The sequence below is a fragment of the Phymastichus coffea genome, unplaced genomic scaffold (assembly GCF_024137745.1).
Source record: "Phymastichus coffea isolate CEN01 unplaced genomic scaffold, Cenicafe_Pcof_1.1 PCOF00055, whole genome shotgun sequence".
Classification (NCBI taxonomy): Eukaryota; Metazoa; Arthropoda; class Insecta; order Hymenoptera; family Eulophidae; genus Phymastichus; species Phymastichus coffea.
In genome coordinates, this window is record NW_026706866.1 from 842,834 (window position 1) to 864,225 (window position 21,392).

At 30.7% G+C, this 21,392-nt stretch overlaps 5 protein-coding genes across 8 annotated transcripts; 3 read left to right on the forward strand and 2 right to left on the reverse strand.

Annotated features, from left to right (window-relative positions):
- Positions 1-4,193: 4,193 nt before the first annotated feature.
- LOC131665947 (GDP-fucose protein O-fucosyltransferase 2) lies at positions 4,194-7,096 on the forward strand. 2 transcript variants are annotated; one of them, XM_058938226.1, is made up of 8 exons: positions 4,194-4,358; positions 4,419-4,555; positions 4,671-4,796; positions 4,874-5,141; positions 5,213-5,405; positions 5,657-5,828; positions 5,997-6,126; positions 6,777-7,096. In XM_058938226.1, exons 1-8 carry the CDS (start codon positions 4,207-4,209, stop codon positions 6,928-6,930), a joined length of 1,332 nt encoding a protein of 443 aa, XP_058794209.1. In that variant the 5' UTR covers positions 4,194-4,206; the 3' UTR covers positions 6,931-7,096. The 2 variants fall into 2 exon arrangements, with proteins under 2 accessions (XP_058794209.1, XP_058794210.1); XM_058938227.1 differs by having other exon boundaries at positions 4,886-5,141.
- A 1,175-nt stretch (positions 7,097-8,271) lies between these two features.
- LOC131665869 (UDP-glucosyltransferase 2-like) lies at positions 8,272-11,761 on the reverse strand. The gene is made up of 6 exons (XM_058938076.1): positions 11,620-11,761; positions 10,813-11,516; positions 10,276-10,695; positions 9,981-10,212; positions 9,686-9,911; positions 8,272-9,543 (listed from the first exon to the last, which is right to left on the reverse strand). The coding sequence occupies exons 2-6, from the start codon at positions 11,239-11,241 to the stop codon at positions 9,261-9,263; spliced, it is 1,590 nt and encodes a 529-aa protein (XP_058794059.1). The 5' UTR covers positions 11,242-11,516; positions 11,620-11,761; the 3' UTR covers positions 8,272-9,260.
- Positions 11,762-11,839: 78 nt separating this feature from the next.
- LOC131665874 (bridging integrator 3 homolog) lies at positions 11,840-20,530 on the forward strand. Of its 3 annotated transcripts, none has more exons than XM_058938082.1 (6): positions 11,840-11,981; positions 17,010-17,347; positions 18,728-18,798; positions 18,882-18,986; positions 19,056-19,230; positions 19,323-20,530. In XM_058938082.1, exons 3-6 carry the CDS (start codon positions 18,791-18,793, stop codon positions 19,827-19,829), a joined length of 795 nt encoding a protein of 264 aa, XP_058794065.1. In that variant the 5' UTR covers positions 11,840-11,981; positions 17,010-17,347; positions 18,728-18,790; the 3' UTR covers positions 19,830-20,530. The 3 variants fall into 3 exon arrangements, with proteins under 3 accessions (XP_058794065.1, XP_058794066.1, XP_058794063.1); XM_058938083.1 differs by having other exon boundaries at positions 18,758-18,798; XM_058938080.1 differs by having other exon boundaries at positions 18,363-18,798; positions 19,323-20,528.
- On the forward strand, positions 13,441-14,196 carry LOC131665974 (DNA-directed RNA polymerases I, II, and III subunit RPABC2). Its single transcript, XM_058938277.1, has 3 exons — positions 13,441-13,469; positions 13,757-13,909; positions 13,986-14,196. Exons 1-3 carry the CDS (start codon positions 13,441-13,443, stop codon positions 14,194-14,196), a joined length of 393 nt encoding a protein of 130 aa, XP_058794260.1.
- LOC131665870 (tyrosine--tRNA ligase, cytoplasmic) lies at positions 14,252-17,111 on the reverse strand. The gene is made up of 8 exons (XM_058938077.1): positions 16,995-17,111; positions 16,027-16,419; positions 15,693-15,955; positions 15,411-15,626; positions 15,116-15,313; positions 14,773-15,043; positions 14,563-14,704; positions 14,252-14,491 (listed from the first exon to the last, which is right to left on the reverse strand). Exons 2-8 carry the CDS (start codon positions 16,401-16,403, stop codon positions 14,375-14,377), a joined length of 1,584 nt encoding a protein of 527 aa, XP_058794060.1. The 5' UTR covers positions 16,404-16,419; positions 16,995-17,111; the 3' UTR covers positions 14,252-14,374.
- Positions 20,531-21,392: the final 862 nt, after the last annotated feature.

Here is a 21,392-nt window from a genome sequence, read left to right on the forward strand (position 1 = left end):
ATTGCAACTTCATATAACCTTTTCTTTTTAATACCATACACACATATGTATGGGCAACGCTCAAACAAATTAATGGCCCAGAAAAGGGCCAATTATTTTCAAGAAATTTTGTTTCAAATAATTTTGATGAAAATTGTAAAATACATAATTTCTTTATAAGAAATAATTATAGTCTTAACTAAATTTCCAAATGAATAAACGCGCGGATAATAACGTAATAATGTACAATTATAAAATGATAATAAATTAGTACAAGTAAAAAACTCATAAGAAAATTATTTAACAATTGTCTAGATGTTATGTATCGATAATGTTTGAAAAAGACCTCGTAAATGATCAAAGAGTAATTATATTTATGTGAAGTGATCCATGACGTTTCTGTGCATAAAACATATTGATATATTTAGTAATGATTTAAAATAATAAATAAAAATAAAACTCGTTGAGAGAAAAAAAAACTTGAAATTGAAATTATTCTTATTCATTTTTGAACTTTAATTCCTTAAAAATCTGACGTAGTCACTCTTCGAAATTACTTAAGAAAGGGAATGGATAGATCAGAATATTATAATATTCTAATATTTATAATTAATGGTTTCCCTCATTTCGCCTCGAGAAAGCTTGACATATGACGGAAAGGGAAATACGTATGATTTGATCATACTATCAAGACATTGTGCTGTCATTCTTTTTAATTGTTTATAGTATATACACATACACCAATCTATTCTCACCTGTAATACCCTAATTTACTACATGCAATCGTGTGCTAATTTTATTTATTATTGTACGGTATTCATATAATTGTGTGTGATATAATTCTAAATTATTAATCATTCACACGTTAACAAATCGCTAAAAGTAATGTAATATGTTGAAACGCGTGAATAGACATAAAGAGATATAAATCCAAGCGACCGTGTCGGTCTTCGCGGACTTTTAAAATCAAAGCTCATGTCACATAATGTATGGTTGCCTTATCGAAAGAACATTGCTCGGTAGCACAAAACTGTTCGAGAAGATGTCATTCTTGCTTGTCTGCAAGAAATCCGGAATACGTTATAGGCACTCAAATTACGATTCGATAGCGAAGCAACGATCGCGAGTAGAATTTCGAAAGTATGTACGAGGTCGTTGCCTTTGGCGAAAGACAGAATAGTATACATTTCGGTAGTGCGAGGAAATGATGTAACTGTTTGCTCGCTTGGAGGATCTTTTTAAACTTAAATTAACTGAATTTTTATTCAAGCTACATTATTCATTCAAGTCACTTACTAAATTAATTTTATTTTAATTACTATATTGATGATAGGAACAACTATTGTTATATCAACTTATATATGCCTTCATGATCATTATCGGCTTAATATAAATGCTGATTCAAAGAAATGAACTTTAATGTGACATAAGCTTTGATTTTAAAAGTCTGCGACGACCGGCACGGCATGATTAACGTCGCTTGAATTTATATCTCTATATGCCTATTCACGCGTTTCAACATATTACATTACTTTTAGCGATTTGTTAACGTGTGAATGATTAATAATTTAGAATTATATCACACACAATTATATGAATACCGTACAATAATAAATAAAATTAGCACACGATTGCATGTAGTAAATTAGGGTATTACAGGTGAGAATAGATTGGTGTATGTGTATATACTATAAACAATTAAAAAGAATGACAGCACAATGTCTTGATAGTATGATCAAATCATACGTATTTCCCTTTCCGTCATATGTCAAGCTTTCTCGAGGCGAAATGAGGGAAACCATTAATTATAAATATTAGAATATTATAATATTCTGATCTATCCATTCCCTTTCTTAAGTAATTTCGAAGAGTGACTACGTCAGATTTTTAAGGAATTAAAGTTCAAAAATGAATAAGAATAATTTCAATTTCAAGTTTTTTTTTCTCTCAACGAGTTTTATTTTTATTTATTATTTTAAATCATTACTAAATATATCAACATGTTTTATGCACAGAAACGTCATGGATCACTTCACATAAATATAATTACTCTTTGATCATTTACGAGGTCTTTTTCAAACATTATCGATACATAACATCTAGACATTTGTTAAATAATTTTCTTATGAGTTTTTTACTTGTACTAATTTATTATCATTTTATAATTGTACATTATTACGTTATTATCTGCGCGTTTATTCATTTGGAATTTTAGTTAAGACTATAATTATTTCTTATAAAGAAATTATGTATTTTACAATTTTCACCAAAATTATTTTAAACAAAATTTCTTGAAAATAATTGGCCCTTTTCTGGGCCATCAATTTGTTTGAGCGTTGCCCATACATATGTGTATAGGGTATTAAAAAGAAAAGGTTATATGAAGTTGCAATTCAATGAATTCACTTTTTGACAATGAAAGACAAATGTTCATTTCTAATCAATACAAAACTAACACTTAAATTTATTGCAAAGAATATGGTTTTCACTGTAAGTGACGTACCATGTCATCATAGCGTCAGGACTCAAGTCTACCTACGCGGACTAACACCCACAAGGCAATACCCGTTCCCAAAATTTGCGCTCGCTTTCTATTTCAGGCATTTCCTATTGTATAGTTATCCGCGCTATCCTCTCTCTCTCTCTCTCTATTTCTCGCTTTTAAGACTATATGAATCACGCAACTTAATTAGTTGCAATCGTTTGAATACTAAATATTTAAATTCCATCAGACATTGATTGTACGATTAATAAAGAAAGCTTACAAATATTTGTTAAAAGATAAATTGTTCTAAACGTGATTGAACACGTCGACCTGTCTTGGCGGGAAGCGGTGTGAACATTTCCCGCCATAACCCTGGAGTTCTGGACCTACCCCTGGATCTACAATATCGTGCAAAACATCATGTTAACATGTGGTGACAGTCACACAACCTTCTTTCAATTTTTCATGTAAGTGTTGTCTTAAAAAATGAGAAAAGAATTTTTTTTAACCTAAACTGTTGCCTTGAAATATTTACTGTACTATATAAAATAAGTACTAATAATATTTTGAAAAATAAACAATCTTAAACAAACACCTGTGTCCTCCGAAAAGTAAATATTTTAAGGTAAAAGTTTAGGTTAAAAAAAAATTCTTTTCTCAATCTTTAAAGCAACCCTTGCATGAAAAATTGAAAGGTGACCGTTACCACATGTTAACATGATGTTTTGCACGATATTGCAGATCCAACTTAACAGTTCCAAGCAATAAATATGTACAATGATGTATGCAGCAAGAGGATAAAGTTGGATCATGATTGTAATAATATTGTGAATGGTACAGAAGAAAAAGAGAATGAGAAACAAATTTGATTGAGCTGGTAATTGCATTAAAAATTAGAATGAGTTGTTTTCTTAGTTTTTTCTTAAGTTTTTATAAACAAAGTCAAAATTAGTATTAATTGTTGACAAATGCTTAAATTTAATTAGATTAGCGGGTCAAAATACACTCGAAAAACCTTGATTGGATCATCCGAATTGAAAAGGCCACGAGACTATATCTGGACCCCTCACTATCACAGCTTATCTGCAATTGAATTAAGCTCAATGTCAAAACAAATTGGTTCATAATAAATCTGCAATTAGTTTTATTTATCGTAATTAAAATAATTTTCTTTCTTTCGGTGCTATAATAAGTACAATTTTTCTCACACCAAGTCTTGATTTTCCTTCTGTCAGTGTTTCGACAACACATAATAAAAATAAAAGAATAAAACAAGACATTTCTGAAAAACGCAATATTCAAAGTTTGTTCTCTAATATTCCGGTAATATATTAAGCAAGGCTATATATATGTGGCAAGTGTCGATACGCAATTATGCCAGAAGATGGCTGCATCAGCATTATATATAATCACTTATCTATAATATATATCTATCTACGACTACGTTTGTGACGTTACTCAATTAGTTTAATAAAAATAAAGAATGCGAGCCGCTTTGTTTTCAAAACTTCTGAATAAAGTTTTAATAAAATTTTATTTTTAATACAGATTATAGGAATAAGAAACTTTATTTTTTACTATCATATACAGTTAATTCAGTCATAACAAGATCGTTTAAGAGATAATTTGTTATACTATGGATCGTCTTACTATGTAATATTTTAGAACTTTACATTTTCATGATATGACAAGTTTATTAATGAATTACAAAAAAGAAATATTTTTTTTTCTCTGTTTGCCAAATGTCTACTCAACAGATAGTTGCTTTTATTGTTTCTTTAATAGTTATACAGTTATGTTATGCAGATAATTTAGAATATTGCCATAAAACGCAAAAATGTGAGAAAAATTATGGAGAACATTGGAAACAGCAATCAAATACATCAATAAAAAGGTATTTTTAATAAATAGAAGCTAAAAGTTTTAAATATAACATTTTACTTCATATAATTAGATACATATTTTATGATGTCAATCCACCAGAAGGATTTAATTTAAGAAGAGATGTTTACATACGTGTATCAACGTTTATTCATCAGCTTGCAAAAGAAGATAAATTATATGAATGGAAGTTAGTGCTACCTCCTTGGGGTAAGATAGTTTTGACTGAAAATAACATTGATTTGCATTGTACAAATTCAATTTAATAAATTGTTCTGTTTGAATTTTTTGAATATTAATTATATATTTTTTTAATTTTTGATAGGGCATCTGTATCACTGGAAGAGTAACGATGTGGGTCCACAAAAGCAAATCCCTTGGGGAACATTTTTTGATGTAGAAAGTTTAAAAAAATATGCTCCAGTTATAGAAATGCATGAGTTTTTTGAAGGTAAGTGACCAATGTCTCAGAATAATTAAAGTAGTATTTGATATCTTATGAAAGCAATATGTATTTTAAAATTTTAGAATATCCTCCAGAAAATGGACGGACAGTACTTGATTACGTTTATTTTCTGAGAAATGATGAAGAAATGTTCAAAACTGGTAATTTTGAAGATAAAAATATTATCACTTCATGTCCAAATAAAGGAGTCCCATATGAAAAGGGAATTAAAGAAGAGTATACAGGTGTATTTTGGTATTATTCAAATATAACTGCTAAAAAGTTTGATTGCATTACTTTCCATGGAACTACTCTGGATTTAAAAGAAAACCTACATCCAAATTTATACAAGTTAGTAAAATGAAATTTATATGAATTATTCATAGAATGAAATTAATATTAATTTATTTCTCTTTGGATAGGACTATCATGTTTGATCACATGGAAATCCCATTACATTCAGATTATGGCTCTGCTAATTATTGGAAAGCTAGAAGAAGTATGCGTTATAATAAAATATTGTATAGAATTGCTGAAGAATTTAGATCAACTTACTTGAAATCAAATGATTTTGATGATAAAACAGAAAGACCTAAAGACTGGAGGGTAAAAAAGGTTTGTCTATATGAAAATAGTTTAGTTCAATGGCTTTAATTCAGACCTAATGAATTATTAATAAAATAAAGAGTAAATTATTTATATTATATTACATATTACATAGCTATTGTTAATTTTTTCAATTAATTTTTTAAGCAACTTCAATAGTAGATTCTAATATTGATTAATATGATATTTAACTAAATCAATAAATTGCGGAGTTATAAATCGAAAAAAAATTATTCAGTCGTATATTATAATTTTTACAGAAAAAACGAGATGCAATTGGAGGCCCTTATTTAGCTGTTCATTATAGGAGACAAGATTTTACATTGGGACGTCGATCTCCGACTATAGAAAATACTGCCTTGCAAATAATAAAAGCGTTAAAATCGCTTAACTTGAATATGGTTTTTATAGCAACAGATACTCATAACGAAGGTGTTTTGTGAAATCATATAATTTTGTGTTATTTAATTTTATCTGCTGCTTTTCTTCTTTGTAATTAATGTTATTAGTTATATAAAAGAGACACGCACAAATTCTTTTACTTAGGGCACAACCAAAACTTAATTTTTACGTATTTATACAAAATATTATTGTTTTTAGAATATCATCAACTGACGAAAAAATTAGCAGGTTACGATGTATTTCGGTTTATACCATCAAATCAGATTAAACAAAAATATAAGGATGGAGGTGTTGCTATTATTGATCAAATTATATGCTCGCATGCCAGGTATTTATGAATTTTATAAATAAATTATTGAGCATCTCTTTGAAATAATTAACTCTCATTAAAACTTATAATTTTTATAATTTGTTTTGTTTAAAAATGATAGAGTTTTAATAATTATTTCTTTAACTATGCTAATTTTCTAATTGTGAATTATAATAAAAGTGTACGACCGATTCGGTCTTCATATTTTAAACAGCAATAAATCACTCAATAGTAGATATTAACAATATGTAATATAAGTAAAAATAAGACCCCCCTTTACATTATTGATACATATTTACGAGTGCGTAAAGTGCGATCGACATAAATCATAATAGTTATTATTATAAAATATTTCTCGCTAAGTATTTCTAACATTAATCATTTGGTCACATAAACTTGAGAATGAATGTTGTTCAACATAAATAAGAAACGTATATTTTTCTTAAATAATTTAATAATACTAGAAGCGAGATTAACTATAATGTTATAAATAAAATAAGTAGTTAGAATAACATTTTTAATCACAATCATCCCGAGATCCTTTAATATTTTTAAAATATCGTTAGTTTAAATTTATTGAATATTCAAAATATAAAATAATTAACTGATTACCATTTAATCACATAATATATACTTGAAATTAAATAAATAAATTTAACCTATTTTAGGCACTTCATAGGTACCAAGGAATCAACTTTCACTTATCGAATCCAAGAAGATCGAGAAATATTAAGTTTTCCTGTTGAATCTACATTTAATAATTTATGTCCCGAAGGAAATACCTGTTCTCCAGAGGGAAGATGGGAAATAGTATGGGAGTAAATGATCCATTGTGAGAAAATGGTTTTGCTATAAATTCTACATATAAATAGTTTGTAATTACAAAAGTGCAATGTGTATCGTATTTGTAAAAATGAACAACTTTGTAATATAATTTATTTTCATATCTTTTTATATAACTGTGCAAATATATGTGTACAATATGCCATTTTGCTCAAAATATATACAACAATATTTATAAAAATGTATTTTTATATAGTATTCAAAGTTAATTTTTTAAACACTATATTTTTCTTATTCCCTTCCAACAAAAAATAATTAGATAACAATTAAAATGAAAATTTTTTATTCGATGCTTTAAATTTAATATTTTAATGAAAGTGTTGATCCATAGTTAAAATATAATTTTTAATTTGAACAAAAAAAGTAAATAAAAAAATTTTAAACTTGCTTTTTTTAGTAGATGTAGTACTAAAAAGCAAAAAATAATTTATTCGTGAAATTTTATATTCATACACGTCTGCAAGAAAAGCGAGGCGTGCATTATTATAGTAACAAATACTTGACATATCTTAAATAATTAAGTATTAATATCATATATATAAACCCACATATTTATGTATCAGTAATCAATGTTAGCATAATACACATTGCCTTGCTTTTTTTGCAGTCTTATATAAAGTTTCTGAATAAATTATTTTTTGCTTTTTAATACGATTTCTAATAAAAAAAGCAAGTTTTCAAAAAAATTTTTTTTTATTGTTGTTATTTGCTTTTATTCATGCACGGAAAATGTTTAAGTATAGAAGGATAATTTTAATTTAAAAATAAAAAACATATTCCCGCATGATTTTTTTCAACCCTTATTTCAACCTCTATTATTCAGACTTTTCCATTGAGAAAGATGAAATGCAAGGTCAGACATGCGAAATATGCAGGACCCGTTGGCGACGATCGTAGCGGAATTAATAAATAAATCTAATATTTCTGAATCGAATAAGCGTGTATTTACTGGATAGGTCATAGTAACTTCGAGAACACAAGCTTTTGAGTAATGCTGTCAACTTGATTCGGTTAATTCAACAAGTTAGCGAACTGAGATTATTCTATAGTTTTATGAGTATCTGCATGAAATGGAATTTTGGAAAAAGTTTGCCTGAAACTTATGTTTTTGACAATATTAAATTAGAATAAGAAGTATTCCATTGCCAAGATCTTACAAGACCTTATAAATAGTTAATACGTTGTATAGCATTCTAAACTTAAGTTATATTTAATTCTTTACCTCACAGATCAAAGATATTAGAAAATGATAGATATCTAATAAAAAGATAATTGAAAAATTGGATGGTTCAAAATATGTAAATAATTTATAAAACGTGTTCAATTTTCGTAATATGTGTATTAATTAAGTTTTTAGTTTCTTAGTTTCGAAGCTTTAATTTTTGCGTGATGATTACAGTACCAATTCCGCATCCAAGTGATTAATTCACTTCTGTGAGTGTAAATGATGTTGCTTTTGAATAAATAAAATAAAATTCGTAAACTATATTTTAAATAATAAAACAGAATTACGTCACAGCTTTCTCTATATTTTTAACTTATTACTCATAATACAGGAATAAAACATTATATTTTGTTACTATCGCAAATATTTATTAAACGCAGTAGTTTATCGGCATAATTTAAGACAGGAATTCATAAGTTGAACGCGATTTACCTACAAATTCGACAGTCCGTGCGCAATGTGCGTTTTTTTCCGCGCGCTCGGCAAAATACGTCCGTTGAAATTCGCACTTTGCACGCGTCGTATCGAAAAATACAGTATACGACAGATGTTAGGAAAAGCGTTTTTCTTTGTCGCACTCGTATCGTAACGTACTCTTCTTAAAGTACTCGGAATAAGCTTATGGATTTTCTTGGTAGCAAATTGAAAAATCTGGAATATGCACATAGTGATACTTATTACAAAATATTTTGCTCCGTGTGCGCGATTCTTTGTATTCAATTTATCCATAAAATCAATTTCTCAGGCATGAAAAAATGATTTTACCGAAAAAGTTTTTAAAAGTACCGAACTCAAAGAATAACGTGAGCTGCCTAAAGATGATTTAGTTGAAGATCATACGCGGCGCTTAATCACTTCCAAACACATTTGACAAATACGTATGAACTAATAACGGTTTTTTGGTACAATTTTTTTTTTAATTTTATTGAAACTCTAAAAATAAAAGCAAACATGTACTAAAGAACCATAATGATATACACACCTATGACTTTCACATTCGATTATTATAAAAAAATTAATAAATAAAACTAAAACACTAAAACATTTATTCGATTTAATACTGCATGTAATGGGCAAATTAACATTAATTCCTTTTGACTTTCACACGGTTGGACTGACATTGTAAAATGAGCTTACTTAATGTAAGTGTAAATATCCTCTTTAAAGCGTATATCACGGGTAATATAAGAAAAATGAGAAATGCATAAATATCCAACAATGAGGCTTGCCACCAGGGCATATCGACTAATGGGTGCCGGAGAGTGCGCTTTCCGTGTCTTGCTATGAATTCCACCCAAAATACTGAAGTATTTTTTGGACTCATCGGAACGTCTCGGAAGAGTTTGCTGACTTTGTTGGTTGACTCTCTGAAAGTGGGTGTTAATCGTGAATTGGCGAATCATAAAAATAACCACCACGACACGAGGTGATAATATCGCGAGTAAAACTTCATACGATCAAAGCAAGCCGACCGCGCGAGTGTAATTTAAATGCGAGAGATGTGCTTACTTATAGATCGGATTTTCAATGACCATCTTGATAGCTTTTGCGAGATCTGTTGCAGACATGTTTTGCCAGTTGAGCTTGACAGCTAAATTTTTTTGAACGTACGCGACGACGTTGAAGGGCTGGTCCCCGAACAAAGGTATTCCAACCATGGGAACGCCAAAGTAAATTGACTCTTGCGTGCTCATCACGCCGCCGTGGGTTACGAAAGCTTTGATGTTTTTGTGTTCTGAAATTGAGAAAAATCATGATCACTGCTCGCGCATTCTTTGGCCGACGAACGCCCGAACGGCTTTACTTAAAACTGCGATTTGCGGCAGCCAAGACCGAGTGATGACGTTGGAAGGGAGCCCGGGCGGCAGTTCCTCGGGCTCGACTATTTTCATGAGCACTCTGATAGGTGCAATCTTCGCGAACGCGCCGTAAAACACATCCAACACGTGCTTCGGAAAAGTCTCGAGCCGAACCATCGACCCAAAAGAAACGTACACAAATCCATGCTCGCTCCTGTCCAGAAATCGTTGCACGCTCTGCCGACAAAATCAATCGCGTTCACATTTCTCGAGGCGACAGTGCGCGAGTATGCCTCTTACCGGGGGCAACGTCTCGTTGGTGTCGACTATGTGTAAGCCGCCGACAGGCACGATTGCCGGTGTGTGCACTCTTATTCCGCTCAGCGCATGGTGGTAATTGACGAGCACGAGGTCTATATCTTTTTGCATTTCGACGACATTTGGCAGTCCCGGTCCGAAGTATTTTTTAACGTAGGCGTCTTGACTCCTCACGTAGTAGTTGAAGCTGTACTTGATGTAAATGCTCGTTAGGAAATTGCCGAACCTTTCGATAAATGTCGCGGGCCGGTAGTATTCGGAGAGAATGCTCGTGTCGACCGCCGGATTGTGCGGATTCCCAAGCGGATCGTGCAACCAATCTAACATGCTGGTCGACACTAGTCCAACGAGCGGAAGATCCAAATGACGCCCAAATGCAAGATAACAGTTCGAGACGAACAACTGCAAGCGGACAAATTATTTTTATTTCGTTTTTTATCAGTGAAGAGCAACCTCTCTATCTAACGAAGCTACGTTTGCAAATGCGGTACTCGGGCGAAAAAGAAAGCGTATACGCACCTCGGTTATGACAAGATCGTAAGGCGGATTTTTCGGCGGATTCTTGATAAGCCTTTGAAAAATCGGCAGCTTCAGCATTTCGCAAATGTTGTCCCCGCTGGTGGACATCATCCGTGACATGGAGTGTCCCTGCACCATGATCGTCGACAAGAACTGATAAGTGAGGTTGTTGACCATGAGGGGCAACGTCCCGGCGAGGCTGTAGTCCCTGTAATTCGGTGGCGGCTTCTTCAGCGGAAAGTGCGAGTACACGTCGACCTGATGTCCGCGTTCGGCCAAGCCGCGCATCAGACTCTCGCCCATAATGAAGTGGCTCTTTCCTGTCAGAGGAAATACGCATAGTATCCGAAATCCATCGCCGATCCGCGCGGCGAAACACAGAATCGCCAGTATTAACAAACGCAGGCTCCCGCGCGACCCACCACACATCGTGCAAGCTGTGAGAGCCTGTTAATGGATCACACTGAGTACTGTCGGTCTCGCTAATGTTTGGCACGCTTTTAGGTGGATTTTCCAATGCGATTCACCTTCGCCGTTCAATATGGCAGTTAACTCAATGGTATCGTCGAACCGTAGTCGTTGGAACGTCTTGAGAAATGGATGGCAAATCGAACAGAATAATTGACTGTTACTATGTGGTCAGTTGTCAGCTAATTGAAAAAGCTCGCTCGGTGGCGTGGTAAGTGCCAAACTAAAATCAATTGCTGAATTGGTTTTGAAAATATGCAGGAATTATTAAATGCAAGAAATCAAACGAACGAAGAAACGATCAGCTATTGAGTATATATACAGTGGAACGGAACTTACGTAGTGTAAACAAGCGACGAGTTCGAGGGCGATCAGCGAATGTTAGTTTCGACAGAAGCCGAAAAGATCGATGCGCGATATATATTTCCGTTCCCACTCTTTTGTGTATATCCGCGCAAGACGATCCGATCCCCACTTGCGACATGCGACCAGTCAATCGGAAGCCGAGTCGCATCGCACGTGTCGCTGAAATTGCGCCAAACAGCAACAACTCATCTATCGACGATCGGCCGGATTCAATTTGAGTTTGTTTTTATTCTTGAGCGGCGCGAGGCATTTAGCGACAAACACTGTCACGCGCGCAAATCGCGGTGTAGTTCTGACCATCAATTTTGCAATAATTGAATTTCATCTGTCGAGAGGTAACTGGATATTATTATACGACTGATTTATCTTTCATGGCTGATGAGTGATTGTTATCGCCAATACTATAATCAAAGTCGGCTTAACTTATGATATATTCAGAGAGTCTTATATGTAAGGTGCTTATAACTTTCTTAGTTGATCGTATTTAGTAATCAAGCAAATGAAATGAAACGATTGAAAATAATGTAATATAGTGCAAATAATATTTTTGTCCTAATTTGTAACTATTGAGACATTCTATTTGCAGTAGCTTGGGCTTAGAGATCATTTTCAATGATATTATGCGAGTTTGATCGGCAAAAAGTCAAAAACTAATAAAACTATGACTTCGTTTTATGAGCTTATTAAATTTTCATAAATAACTTGTAAATAGAAAAATGACTGCACGTAACTGTTCTCATAAAAATTTGACTCAGCAAAGTGCCGTGAATGCTTATTATTATCGTACAAATACATACATCGGTATGTGTAATATTTCTGATTTAGTTGCAATGAAAACAGCTGAAAACTCATATTATGCGAAATGTCAATTGACAGTAAGTTATCACATATTTTAAATAGAATCAATGCCATATAAATAAACAAACCCAGGTAACAAAACAAATTTAAAAGTTCTGAAATAATGATAAAGCCACGCAGATGATTTTTTTAAAAATATTAAGAAAAGCAAAAAAACACTCGCCGTGAGTTTAATATGTATTCGTAAAAGAAGAGCGTTTATCTATATATATTATATTGTACTGAAATTCACTACACAATTAATAACTGTTTTATTTTAAAAGAGGGATAGTTTATAATTACTGAAATAAAATGTTATAATAAATTTTAGATAAAGAATAGCCGCACAAAGCTACTTTTTTTTACATAAGCACTTTGATGTTTATTTTAGAAAATTGTATTTTTAACATCAATTTTTTAATGATAATAAGATTTTAAAAATTTTGTAGATAATTTATATTGAAAATTACTCGAATAAAATATGCAAAATGCTTGATAAAAATATCACGTTTAGAAAGAAAAAGTGAAAACCGTTTTATTAAAAAAATTTAGCGTTCATTATATTATAAGTATTGCTCAGAATCAATGGTAATTTCCTTAAAGAAATTTCGAGATGAATTGGAGAACAATTACCCATTTCAATTTGAAAGTCCGTGCTTCCGGGCAGGGGTCTTATTGAGATATACATAAGTCCGGTTGCGCAGTAGCAACTGCGCATTGCGCATTGCGCAGTTGCAGTATAGAGCTTCTGCGCAATTGGATACATTTATATTGATGGCACCCCTCTGATGATATTGACCACGTGATTTAGAGACTATTTCTCACTGATGCTACTTAATTCATCTCTCTTTACTATCTGCTGAGTGTTGAGCGAGTATTTGATTGACAGATAGCGACGCTTGTGTATGAGCGTGTTGTTTACTGTTGTTCGTTAAATAATTACCTGGAAACTTCGAAATGGCAGATGACGAATTTGAGGGCGACGAGTAAGTTGTAAAATTGATTAATCTTATATATTTTGTCATAACTACGTATTATTTTTTTAAATAAGTCGTTAAATCTTGTTTAGAAGATTATAACCTCAAACTTCGTGTCTTGCAGAATCTTCACGCTTCAATGCTTTCGATTTGTTAAAAATCTTCGTGTTTTAAAATTTTTAATTTATTAAATCTTAATACATACTGCTTTGTTTAATTTTATATCACTTCTGCATGCCTGAAATAGAAAAAGATACATAAGATAAGCACTTTAGTAAACAACTTTATATTGTTAGTGTTGCGGATGACTTCGATGATGTTGAAGACGACGAGAACATCGAATTAGAACAGCAAGAAGATGAAGGAGAAAATTTTGAGCTTGTTGCACCTGGAGAAGCTTCAGGTGGTGTACAAAAAAGCAAACGAATTACTACAGGGTATATGACAAAGTAAGTTATAGTTAACATCTGTATTGTTTTTATCAAAATCAATGACAAATATGTGAAACTATAAATTTTTATTCAGATATGAAAGGGCACGAATACTTGGAACAAGAGCTTTGCAAATAGCTATGTGTGCTCCTGTAATGGTAGAATTAGAAGGAGAAACTGATCCTCTGCAGATTGCTATGAAAGAGTTGAAACAACGTAAAATTCCAATAATCATTCGTCGTTTTCTACCAGATCATAGTTATGAAGATTGGGGTATAGATGAATTAATTATTATAGATCACTAATGTTTAGAATATTAAATTAAATTCTTTTATTTTGTGGACTTAGGTTATGTTGAATAAAGTAACTTTAAGATAAGTTGTATATAAAAAATGTGTTTTATTTCCCTCTGTTAAAAAAAAAGTATCACACATAACCTAATGGTTAGATATAAAAAATTAAGTTAACATTTAGTCAAGACGACTATTTTATGGCTGCATTTCTCAATTTCTCGGCCATGACATTTTCCAAAGTGGAGGTCATTATTAATGGATTTCCAAACCAACGAGCCACTCCGTATTCATCCACCATAAAACCATGCTAGAAAAACATATGAATCTTCAAAAACTAAACATTTACAAATAGAAATAACATTGATAAACAATACATACTTGTAGTTTTTCCCAGGTTTTTTTCTTTGGATTTAAAACATCATCTGGTTTACCATTCTCATATCCTTCTACCACGATCTTATCACCAGGTTTGCTACTTGTAGGAGGTATGAGGGGTTCTACTATTCGTGTAGGTGCATCACTGTAGAATATTGAAATTATAAAGCTTACAGTAATTGCCTACTGTTAGATAAATAATATAATACTCACACTGAAGCACATAAAACCATTCCATGAGATGTAATGCCCCTTAGGTTTGCTGGTTTTAAGTTAGCTAAAACAAGAACCTTTCTATTTTCCATTTCTTCGATTGGTACAAAATTAACGAGACCACTAACAATTGTGCGAGGCCCTGATTCTTCAGCTAAATCGATTTTCTCAACGTATAAACTGTCAGCATCTGGGTGCCTTTTCACTTCAACAATTCGACCAACCCTAATGTCTAATCTTGTAGGAATGTATTCATATATTACAGGTGATTCTGAAAATAAAATTTGTGTGAAAATTTACATCAATATAACAAAATGTACCAAAAAATTAATGAACAATTTACTTTGTGGCTTTGATAGAGAAGGGTAAGCTTTTTCAGAGAGTGATAGTAGTTTTGGGTCACTTGAAAATTCTTTTCTAATTGGGTCCAGTAATTTGTTGACGTACATTATCATAGCATTCTTTAAATCGCCTGGATGAATTTTATTGGTAACATAAGCACTTTCCAAATTTTCATACTTATCAAAACTAACATCTCCACCTATAAAAATATAAAATTTTGAAATGTCCAGAAAGTAAAAAATAACTATGATTCAATGATATCCAATGACAATAACTAATTATGATTTCAAATTTACCATATTCAGCAGTTCTGGGTACAAGATATAATTCTCCTTCTTTTAAGTGAGGAAATATTACTAACTTGGAAAAAGACAACATTCCATTATCTGTAGTATTTCCTGGTGCACAGAAAGATTTCTTCAATTTGTTCTTAACTTTCTCTGGGTCATCCAAGAGATCAATTTTAGAATCATCTTCTGAAGAAGACATCTTTGTTCCAGCTAACCCTGGAACTGAATTATTTTTGTGTTAAGACATTATTTCTTAATGGATATCTATTTATTGTTGCTCAAACTTACTCATCGGATTCATCAAATGAATACGTTTTTTATATCCCAAACTAGGTAAATATTTTTCCGCAAAAGTGAAAATTTTTCTTTGATCTACACCACCGAACTGAGCATCAACTTTTAAATATTCTTCATCTAATGCTTGCAAACCAGGATATAATAATCCTGACAAAAGAGCATTAGACACTTGTTTTACAACTTCAGCACCAGCTTTTTTAGCATCGTGCTCAGTTATAATGGAAGCCATTCTGTACACATCTAAAGTATATTCTCTGAAATTTTAATAGGTATATTGAAAAAGATCAATATCATTAACTATTTAACTGAATTGAGGTGTACTTACTTGGAGAGTTGATATTCTGTTCCTTTAACAAACTTCAATTTATCTAAAGGAACATCAATAGATCTCAACATTGCTTTAATAATGGCTTCATAATACTGTGATCTCAGATCCAAAAGCTCCCAGGGAGCCTTCATGTTATCAAGATAAGCATGTAGGTCGGCAAAAAGAATCGTTACCTCAACTCCTGCTCTTAGAAAATCAGCAATTTTAGTCATAGGAACAAAATAACCAATGTGAGGTTTTCCAGTAGTTGCAGTGCCCCAGTAAACTTTTAGATCACGTCCTTTTAAAATGGACTTAAGTTGTTCATCTCCCAGCCATTCTTGCAAGTTTCGTGTAATGAGTTTATATTTTTCTTCCCACTCTAACTCACCCATTTTAAACTTGTTACTGCTAGAAACAGGTGAATAATAGTTAGTTCATTCACATTTAAGTTGAAAGTTTGATAATAACTATGATTGAACTGAGTTTGTGTAGAATAACTTGACTGATTGTTTAAAAAAACCGAAAGTTCACATTTATAATTTAATTTATTTAATAGTTAAAGTGATTGTATTGTCAGATTAAATTATTTAAAAAATTGTTTAAAGTAATAAAATGTTGAGAAATTTATAATTATCACTAACGCATGCCTTAAGAACAAAACCACGTGATATGCAAATTGGGGTAGCGCGAGTGGAAATAAATTATACAAATTTATAACCTTTAAAAGTATGCTTGCATAATTGTCTTTTGAAGATTGATTCATTCGGATTAATATTATTTTAAGATTAGATACTTGTAAGCTTTGAAGTCGCCATGAAATACAATTATTAAATACACTTACGAATGTACGAAAAATAATTGTTTTTAACTAACTTTGAGATTACAAATAATACTGATAGAATACTGAAGAATAAATTCACTTCACAAAATATAGCAATATAATAAAAGATGATGAAATTCTTCAAATGATTGTAATTTCTTACCTTTTATCTTTCCAGCTGTTGGAAGAGAAATGAAATCAAAACGTAAATGGGAGCAGGACTATAGAGCGCCGCCATATTGATAGGCCGATAGTGTTGAGTGAGCGCCGCCATTTTTAAACGAGAGGAATAATCGAGATAGCTTATTTGATCGATGTTTTCGATTTTGAGTTTGAACATTGGTCGATGTTTTCGAATAGGAGTTTGATGATGAACGACAGTTCACAGTTTTCAGTTAAAATAAATTCACAGTTCATAGTTCAGTTAAAAATATTTGAGAGCAACATGCAGCTAACAAAAGAGGATTTAACATCCAATAAAGTCATTGAAGAATTCGAGATTGGAGACAACACAGCGTACGTAATATGCAATTTTTTTTCTATTATTATTATTAATTATATTAATTAATGTGCTTTGAAAATTTAATTTTTATTGTGTTTACGTCAATTGGCTAAGTCTACCAAATTTACGCGCGCGGTACGCGCGCTTAGTAAACTTCTAGTAAGCCAAATTAAAACATGCTGACAACAATAAGAATAAGAAAAAACCAGTGTTTTTGCTGAAAAAGTTGCTCTGCTGTAGATTTGGTGAGAGTTGATTGCGTCGGCTGCTTCGTCAGTGCTGTACCTATACATTATTGCTATTCACTGCTACTCTTGTACTCGCGGCTATATCTTGAAAATGTATACGATTAATTTACCTATTATTGAAAAATACGTAATATTTAATGATAAATTTTCAGTTGTCATTTGAAGTTCAAGAATTAGGCAATCGCTAGATTTTGGTTATATAAATAAACATCTGGTTTGAACCTGAAAATAACATAGATCATTATTATTTTTATTCTTTGAATAGCATACTATATGATTATTTTACTTTTGTATAATGTTAAGTGATTGTCTGGTTTCTATCTGAAAAAAGTAAAAGAATCACAAAGTATGCATTTAAAAAAATAAAAATAATAATGATCTATATTATTTTCAAATTCAAACCAGATATTCATTTAATAAACATCCAATGACTGCCCAGTTCTTTAACTTCAAACTATAACTAACAATTTTTCATTAAATATTACATATTTTTTTATAATAAATATAGGTAAATTGATTGAATAACAATATAGGTACAGCACTGACGGAGCAATTGAGTCAATCGAATTTCATAAAATCTAGGGGGCTATTTTTTAGGGACCCAGCAGAGTAACTTTTCCAGCAAAAACGCTGGAAGAAAACATTTTTATCCATTTACTTGATTTTTCCCCAATGGAAACATTTTTTTAATTAAAAACGAATATCATTATTATTACTTCAAAGTAAAATCATACTTATTTAACAACTTATCAAAATTATTTACAACTTTATATTACTGCAGACTCATATACTAATATTGGTGAAATTGTTTATTGAATTGACGCATGCGTGTACTATGACGGCGGACATTGGCTTATCGGCGTCTCAGTCAGAGACCCACCGCCATCTAGTAAAGTAAAGTGACGGCGGACAACCCCTGTGTTGCGTTGCAGGTCATAACCTGCAATGTAATCATCTGATTGTTTTATTTTTATTGTCAAGATATTCGAAAAACAAAATGTTATTGCATTAAGTTTTTTGTTGATAAAAATTTGCTTTACGAATGCAGAAAGATTAAGACTATATATCACAATTAAAAGTCACATAATCAATTAGAATATTGTAATATTTTGCTGCACTGTACATTTAAGTTTAATATTATCACAGCCATATAAAATACGCTGCATAAAATTTTAGTTACTGAAAATTAAATATTGAGAACAACGAAAAATGACTTGGTAATTTTTTTAAAATATAATAAAATGAAGTATTAAGTTAATATAGTATAATTTATTGTACATATTATATTTTATTATTTCAGGAATCCCAGAAAGAAATACTTTATGCAAAAACCTACACCTGCACAACCATGTCTAACTGAAGAGGAAGATAGAGAATTACTTATTGCCGTTCAAAGAATTATACAGTGAATATGTTTACATAAAAATATGACTACAAGTTATCAAAAATTAAATACTTATTTTTTACATTGTAGTACCGAAAGCACTGTTAGAAATATGATTAAAGAAATGAAGAGGTATTTGGAAGCAATTGAACAATTGGATAAATCAGATCAACGCTTAACTACAAATTTGAGTTCTTGTGGTTTGGTTCATATACATGATGACTTTCGACATATAATTGAGGACTATCATTCCGTGACAACTCAAGTAAAAAAATTTCACCTAGATGCTTGTATAAATAATAAGATTAATTTTAGAATTCTAATTTAGTCTTTTTTTTAATTATTAATATTTTGTAGGTTGGTAGAACAGTGGCAGATAGAATTTCACATTGTAATAAGACTTTCATTGAACCTCTAAAGAAGTTGAGAGATGAATTTATATACATTAAAGAAGCTTTAACTAAAAGAGAGGAACTAGTGATTAATTGGAGAGTTGCATATACCAATTTAAAAAAATATCAAGAAAAACGAGAAAAAACAGCAACTCATATTGTGAAACTTGAAAGAGAACGCAAATCAGAAGAGCAAGCATCGAAAGAATTGAAAATTTATCATTCAAGATTACTTACTGAATTGCCAATGTTTCTTGAAAAAAGACTTGAATATTTGAAACCTACAGTACATGCACTTATAGCTATCCAGTTGGAATATTATGGAAATTCAACAAAAATGTTTACTCAACTAATGCCTGTACCTAATGCATCAGAATCACCAACAAGTGCTATGGTTTCAGATGAAGAGTATAATCATACAATCAATAGTTACTTTAACAAAATTAGAAATCTTACAATCATTAAGAAATGAGTCATCAATTCTAAAGCTTGATATCAATTTTAAATGTTCAAGAGAGCTTATCAAAAACCAAAATGTATAAAGTATTTTTTGTGAAACAGTATTTAAAAAGTCTACCCTATAAGAAATTATTGAGTCATTGGTAGTTTATTTTATTTAAATTATTTATTTTTATAGAAAATTTTAGATTTGCCAAATTTAAAAAATCAAATTCGAATCAATTCTATTTTTAAAATTTGTCAGAAGAAACAGTTTATTCTACCAAAGAAGTAAAACCACTATTAACTATGTTTTCCAGTTAACTATTTCAAAATAGGATTCCAATTCAGTTTCGCTTAATATTTAACGTATATTTTAATGCGTCATTATTATGAAAAGAAAATAATTTATTTTTCTATAAACTATTTATTAAAAGTACAATCAAATCGTTTTATAAAATATATTTTGTAATATTTGTTAGTTTCATTAGTAATTTTTAAAATAACGACTTTCTACCGTAAACGAACCAAAAGAAAGAATTCTGCGCTATATCTATATTGTATATACCGATACGTTCCATTAACGAGTATACACGCGCTTATTCGTTGGATCTATATATCGGTATAATTGTTGTTATCAGTTAAGTTTTAATAAAATTATTTTTGGATAAAAGGTATACATTTCTTAATTCATTCAATAGTACTTTATATAAGATATTCTTAGAAAATGAATCAGCATTTCAATTATGAAAAAGTGTCTACATTTTAAAATAAAATAAAATATGTCATATAGAAAGTTTCGGATATGCACGATAAATATATAAGTATGGCCGAGTAATGTTTGCATTCTCCTTTTTAAGATTTTTACTACAATGCAATTGTTATACAATTTTGAAACTATTCTGTTAAATCTTATTAATTTATATAAATCCCCTTATCCCCTTATAAAAAAGTAATGGAAGCCATATTGAAGCATTTTATTCGTGACCTGATTGGCCCAAATGAAAAAAACCGCGAGAATTCAAATTGATTTTGGTTGATTTTTTATTTCAGATTTAATTTAATTTGGTTTTAGCAAATAAATAAAATATAAAAAATATAATCTTTTATTCATCATTTATGATCATAATGTAGTTCATTATTTATCAGTTTTATCCCTTATAAAAAAGTGACAAATAATATAGGTTGAAATTGCTCTAAATATTTTCTATTAATAATCGAAAATTTGGTTTTTGAATGTGTAAAATAAAAGTTGTAATGTTGCAATCTTTATTCAAAAAGTAGAATAAAAGTTTAATAATAAATTAACCCGTTGAGAAAAAAATAGTATAAGATTATATTTATTGCAGTTTTTGATATAATAAATCATAAATTTGAAAATGTGTTTCATCACTAATAAACATTTTCCGCTGTGATATAGGTTTTTAAAAAAAATTGAAAAATCTACCTTTGAAAAAAGTAATTTGTTAATAATGTTAATATTAATATAAGAAATAAAAAAGAAGGTAAAAACACGTAAAGTTTATCTAAACCAATATATCTTTATTTTCCTATATGAAAAAGTGATGCTGAGTGAAGTTATTTTATTTATGACCTG

Coding starts and splice junctions, on each gene's coding strand:
- LOC131665947 (XM_058938226.1), top strand. CDS start 4,207: ATGTCTACTCAACAGATAGTTGCTTTTATTGTTTCTTTAATAGTTATA. Junction 4,556..4,670: donor GTTAGTGCTACCTCCTTGGG/GTAAGATAGTTT, acceptor AATTTTTGATAG/GGCATCTGTATCACTGGAAG. Junction 6,127..6,776: donor ATTATATGCTCGCATGCCAG/GTATTTATGAAT, acceptor AACCTATTTTAG/GCACTTCATAGGTACCAAGG.
- LOC131665869 (XM_058938076.1), bottom strand. CDS start 11,241: ATGTGTGGTGGGTCGCGCGGGAGCCTGCGTTTGTTAATACTGGCGATT. Junction 10,696..10,812: donor ACGATCTTGTCATAACCGAG/GTGCGTATACGC, acceptor GTCCGCTTGCAG/TTGTTCGTCTCGAACTGTTA. Junction 10,213..10,275: donor CCAACGAGACGTTGCCCCCG/GTAAGAGGCATA, acceptor TTTTGTCGGCAG/AGCGTGCAACGATTTCTGGA.
- LOC131665974 (XM_058938277.1), top strand. CDS start 13,441: ATGGCAGATGACGAATTTGAGGGCGACGA. Junction 13,470..13,756: donor GACGAATTTGAGGGCGACGA/GTAAGTTGTAAA, acceptor TTATATTGTTAG/TGTTGCGGATGACTTCGATG. Junction 13,910..13,985: donor ACTACAGGGTATATGACAAA/GTAAGTTATAGT, acceptor ATTTTTATTCAG/ATATGAAAGGGCACGAATAC.
- LOC131665870 (XM_058938077.1), bottom strand. CDS start 16,403: ATGGGTGAGTTAGAGTGGGAAGAAAAATATAAACTCATTACACGAAAC. Junction 15,627..15,692: donor TCATTTGATGAATCCGATGA/GTAAGTTTGAGC, acceptor AAAATAATTCAG/TTCCAGGGTTAGCTGGAACA. Junction 15,044..15,115: donor TTCTCTATCAAAGCCACAAA/GTAAATTGTTCA, acceptor TTTTATTTTCAG/AATCACCTGTAATATATGAA.
- LOC131665874 (XM_058938082.1), top strand. Junction 18,987..19,055: donor GCCGTTCAAAGAATTATACA/GTGAATATGTTT, acceptor TTTACATTGTAG/TACCGAAAGCACTGTTAGAA. Junction 19,231..19,322: donor ATCATTCCGTGACAACTCAA/GTAAAAAAATTT, acceptor AATATTTTGTAG/GTTGGTAGAACAGTGGCAGA.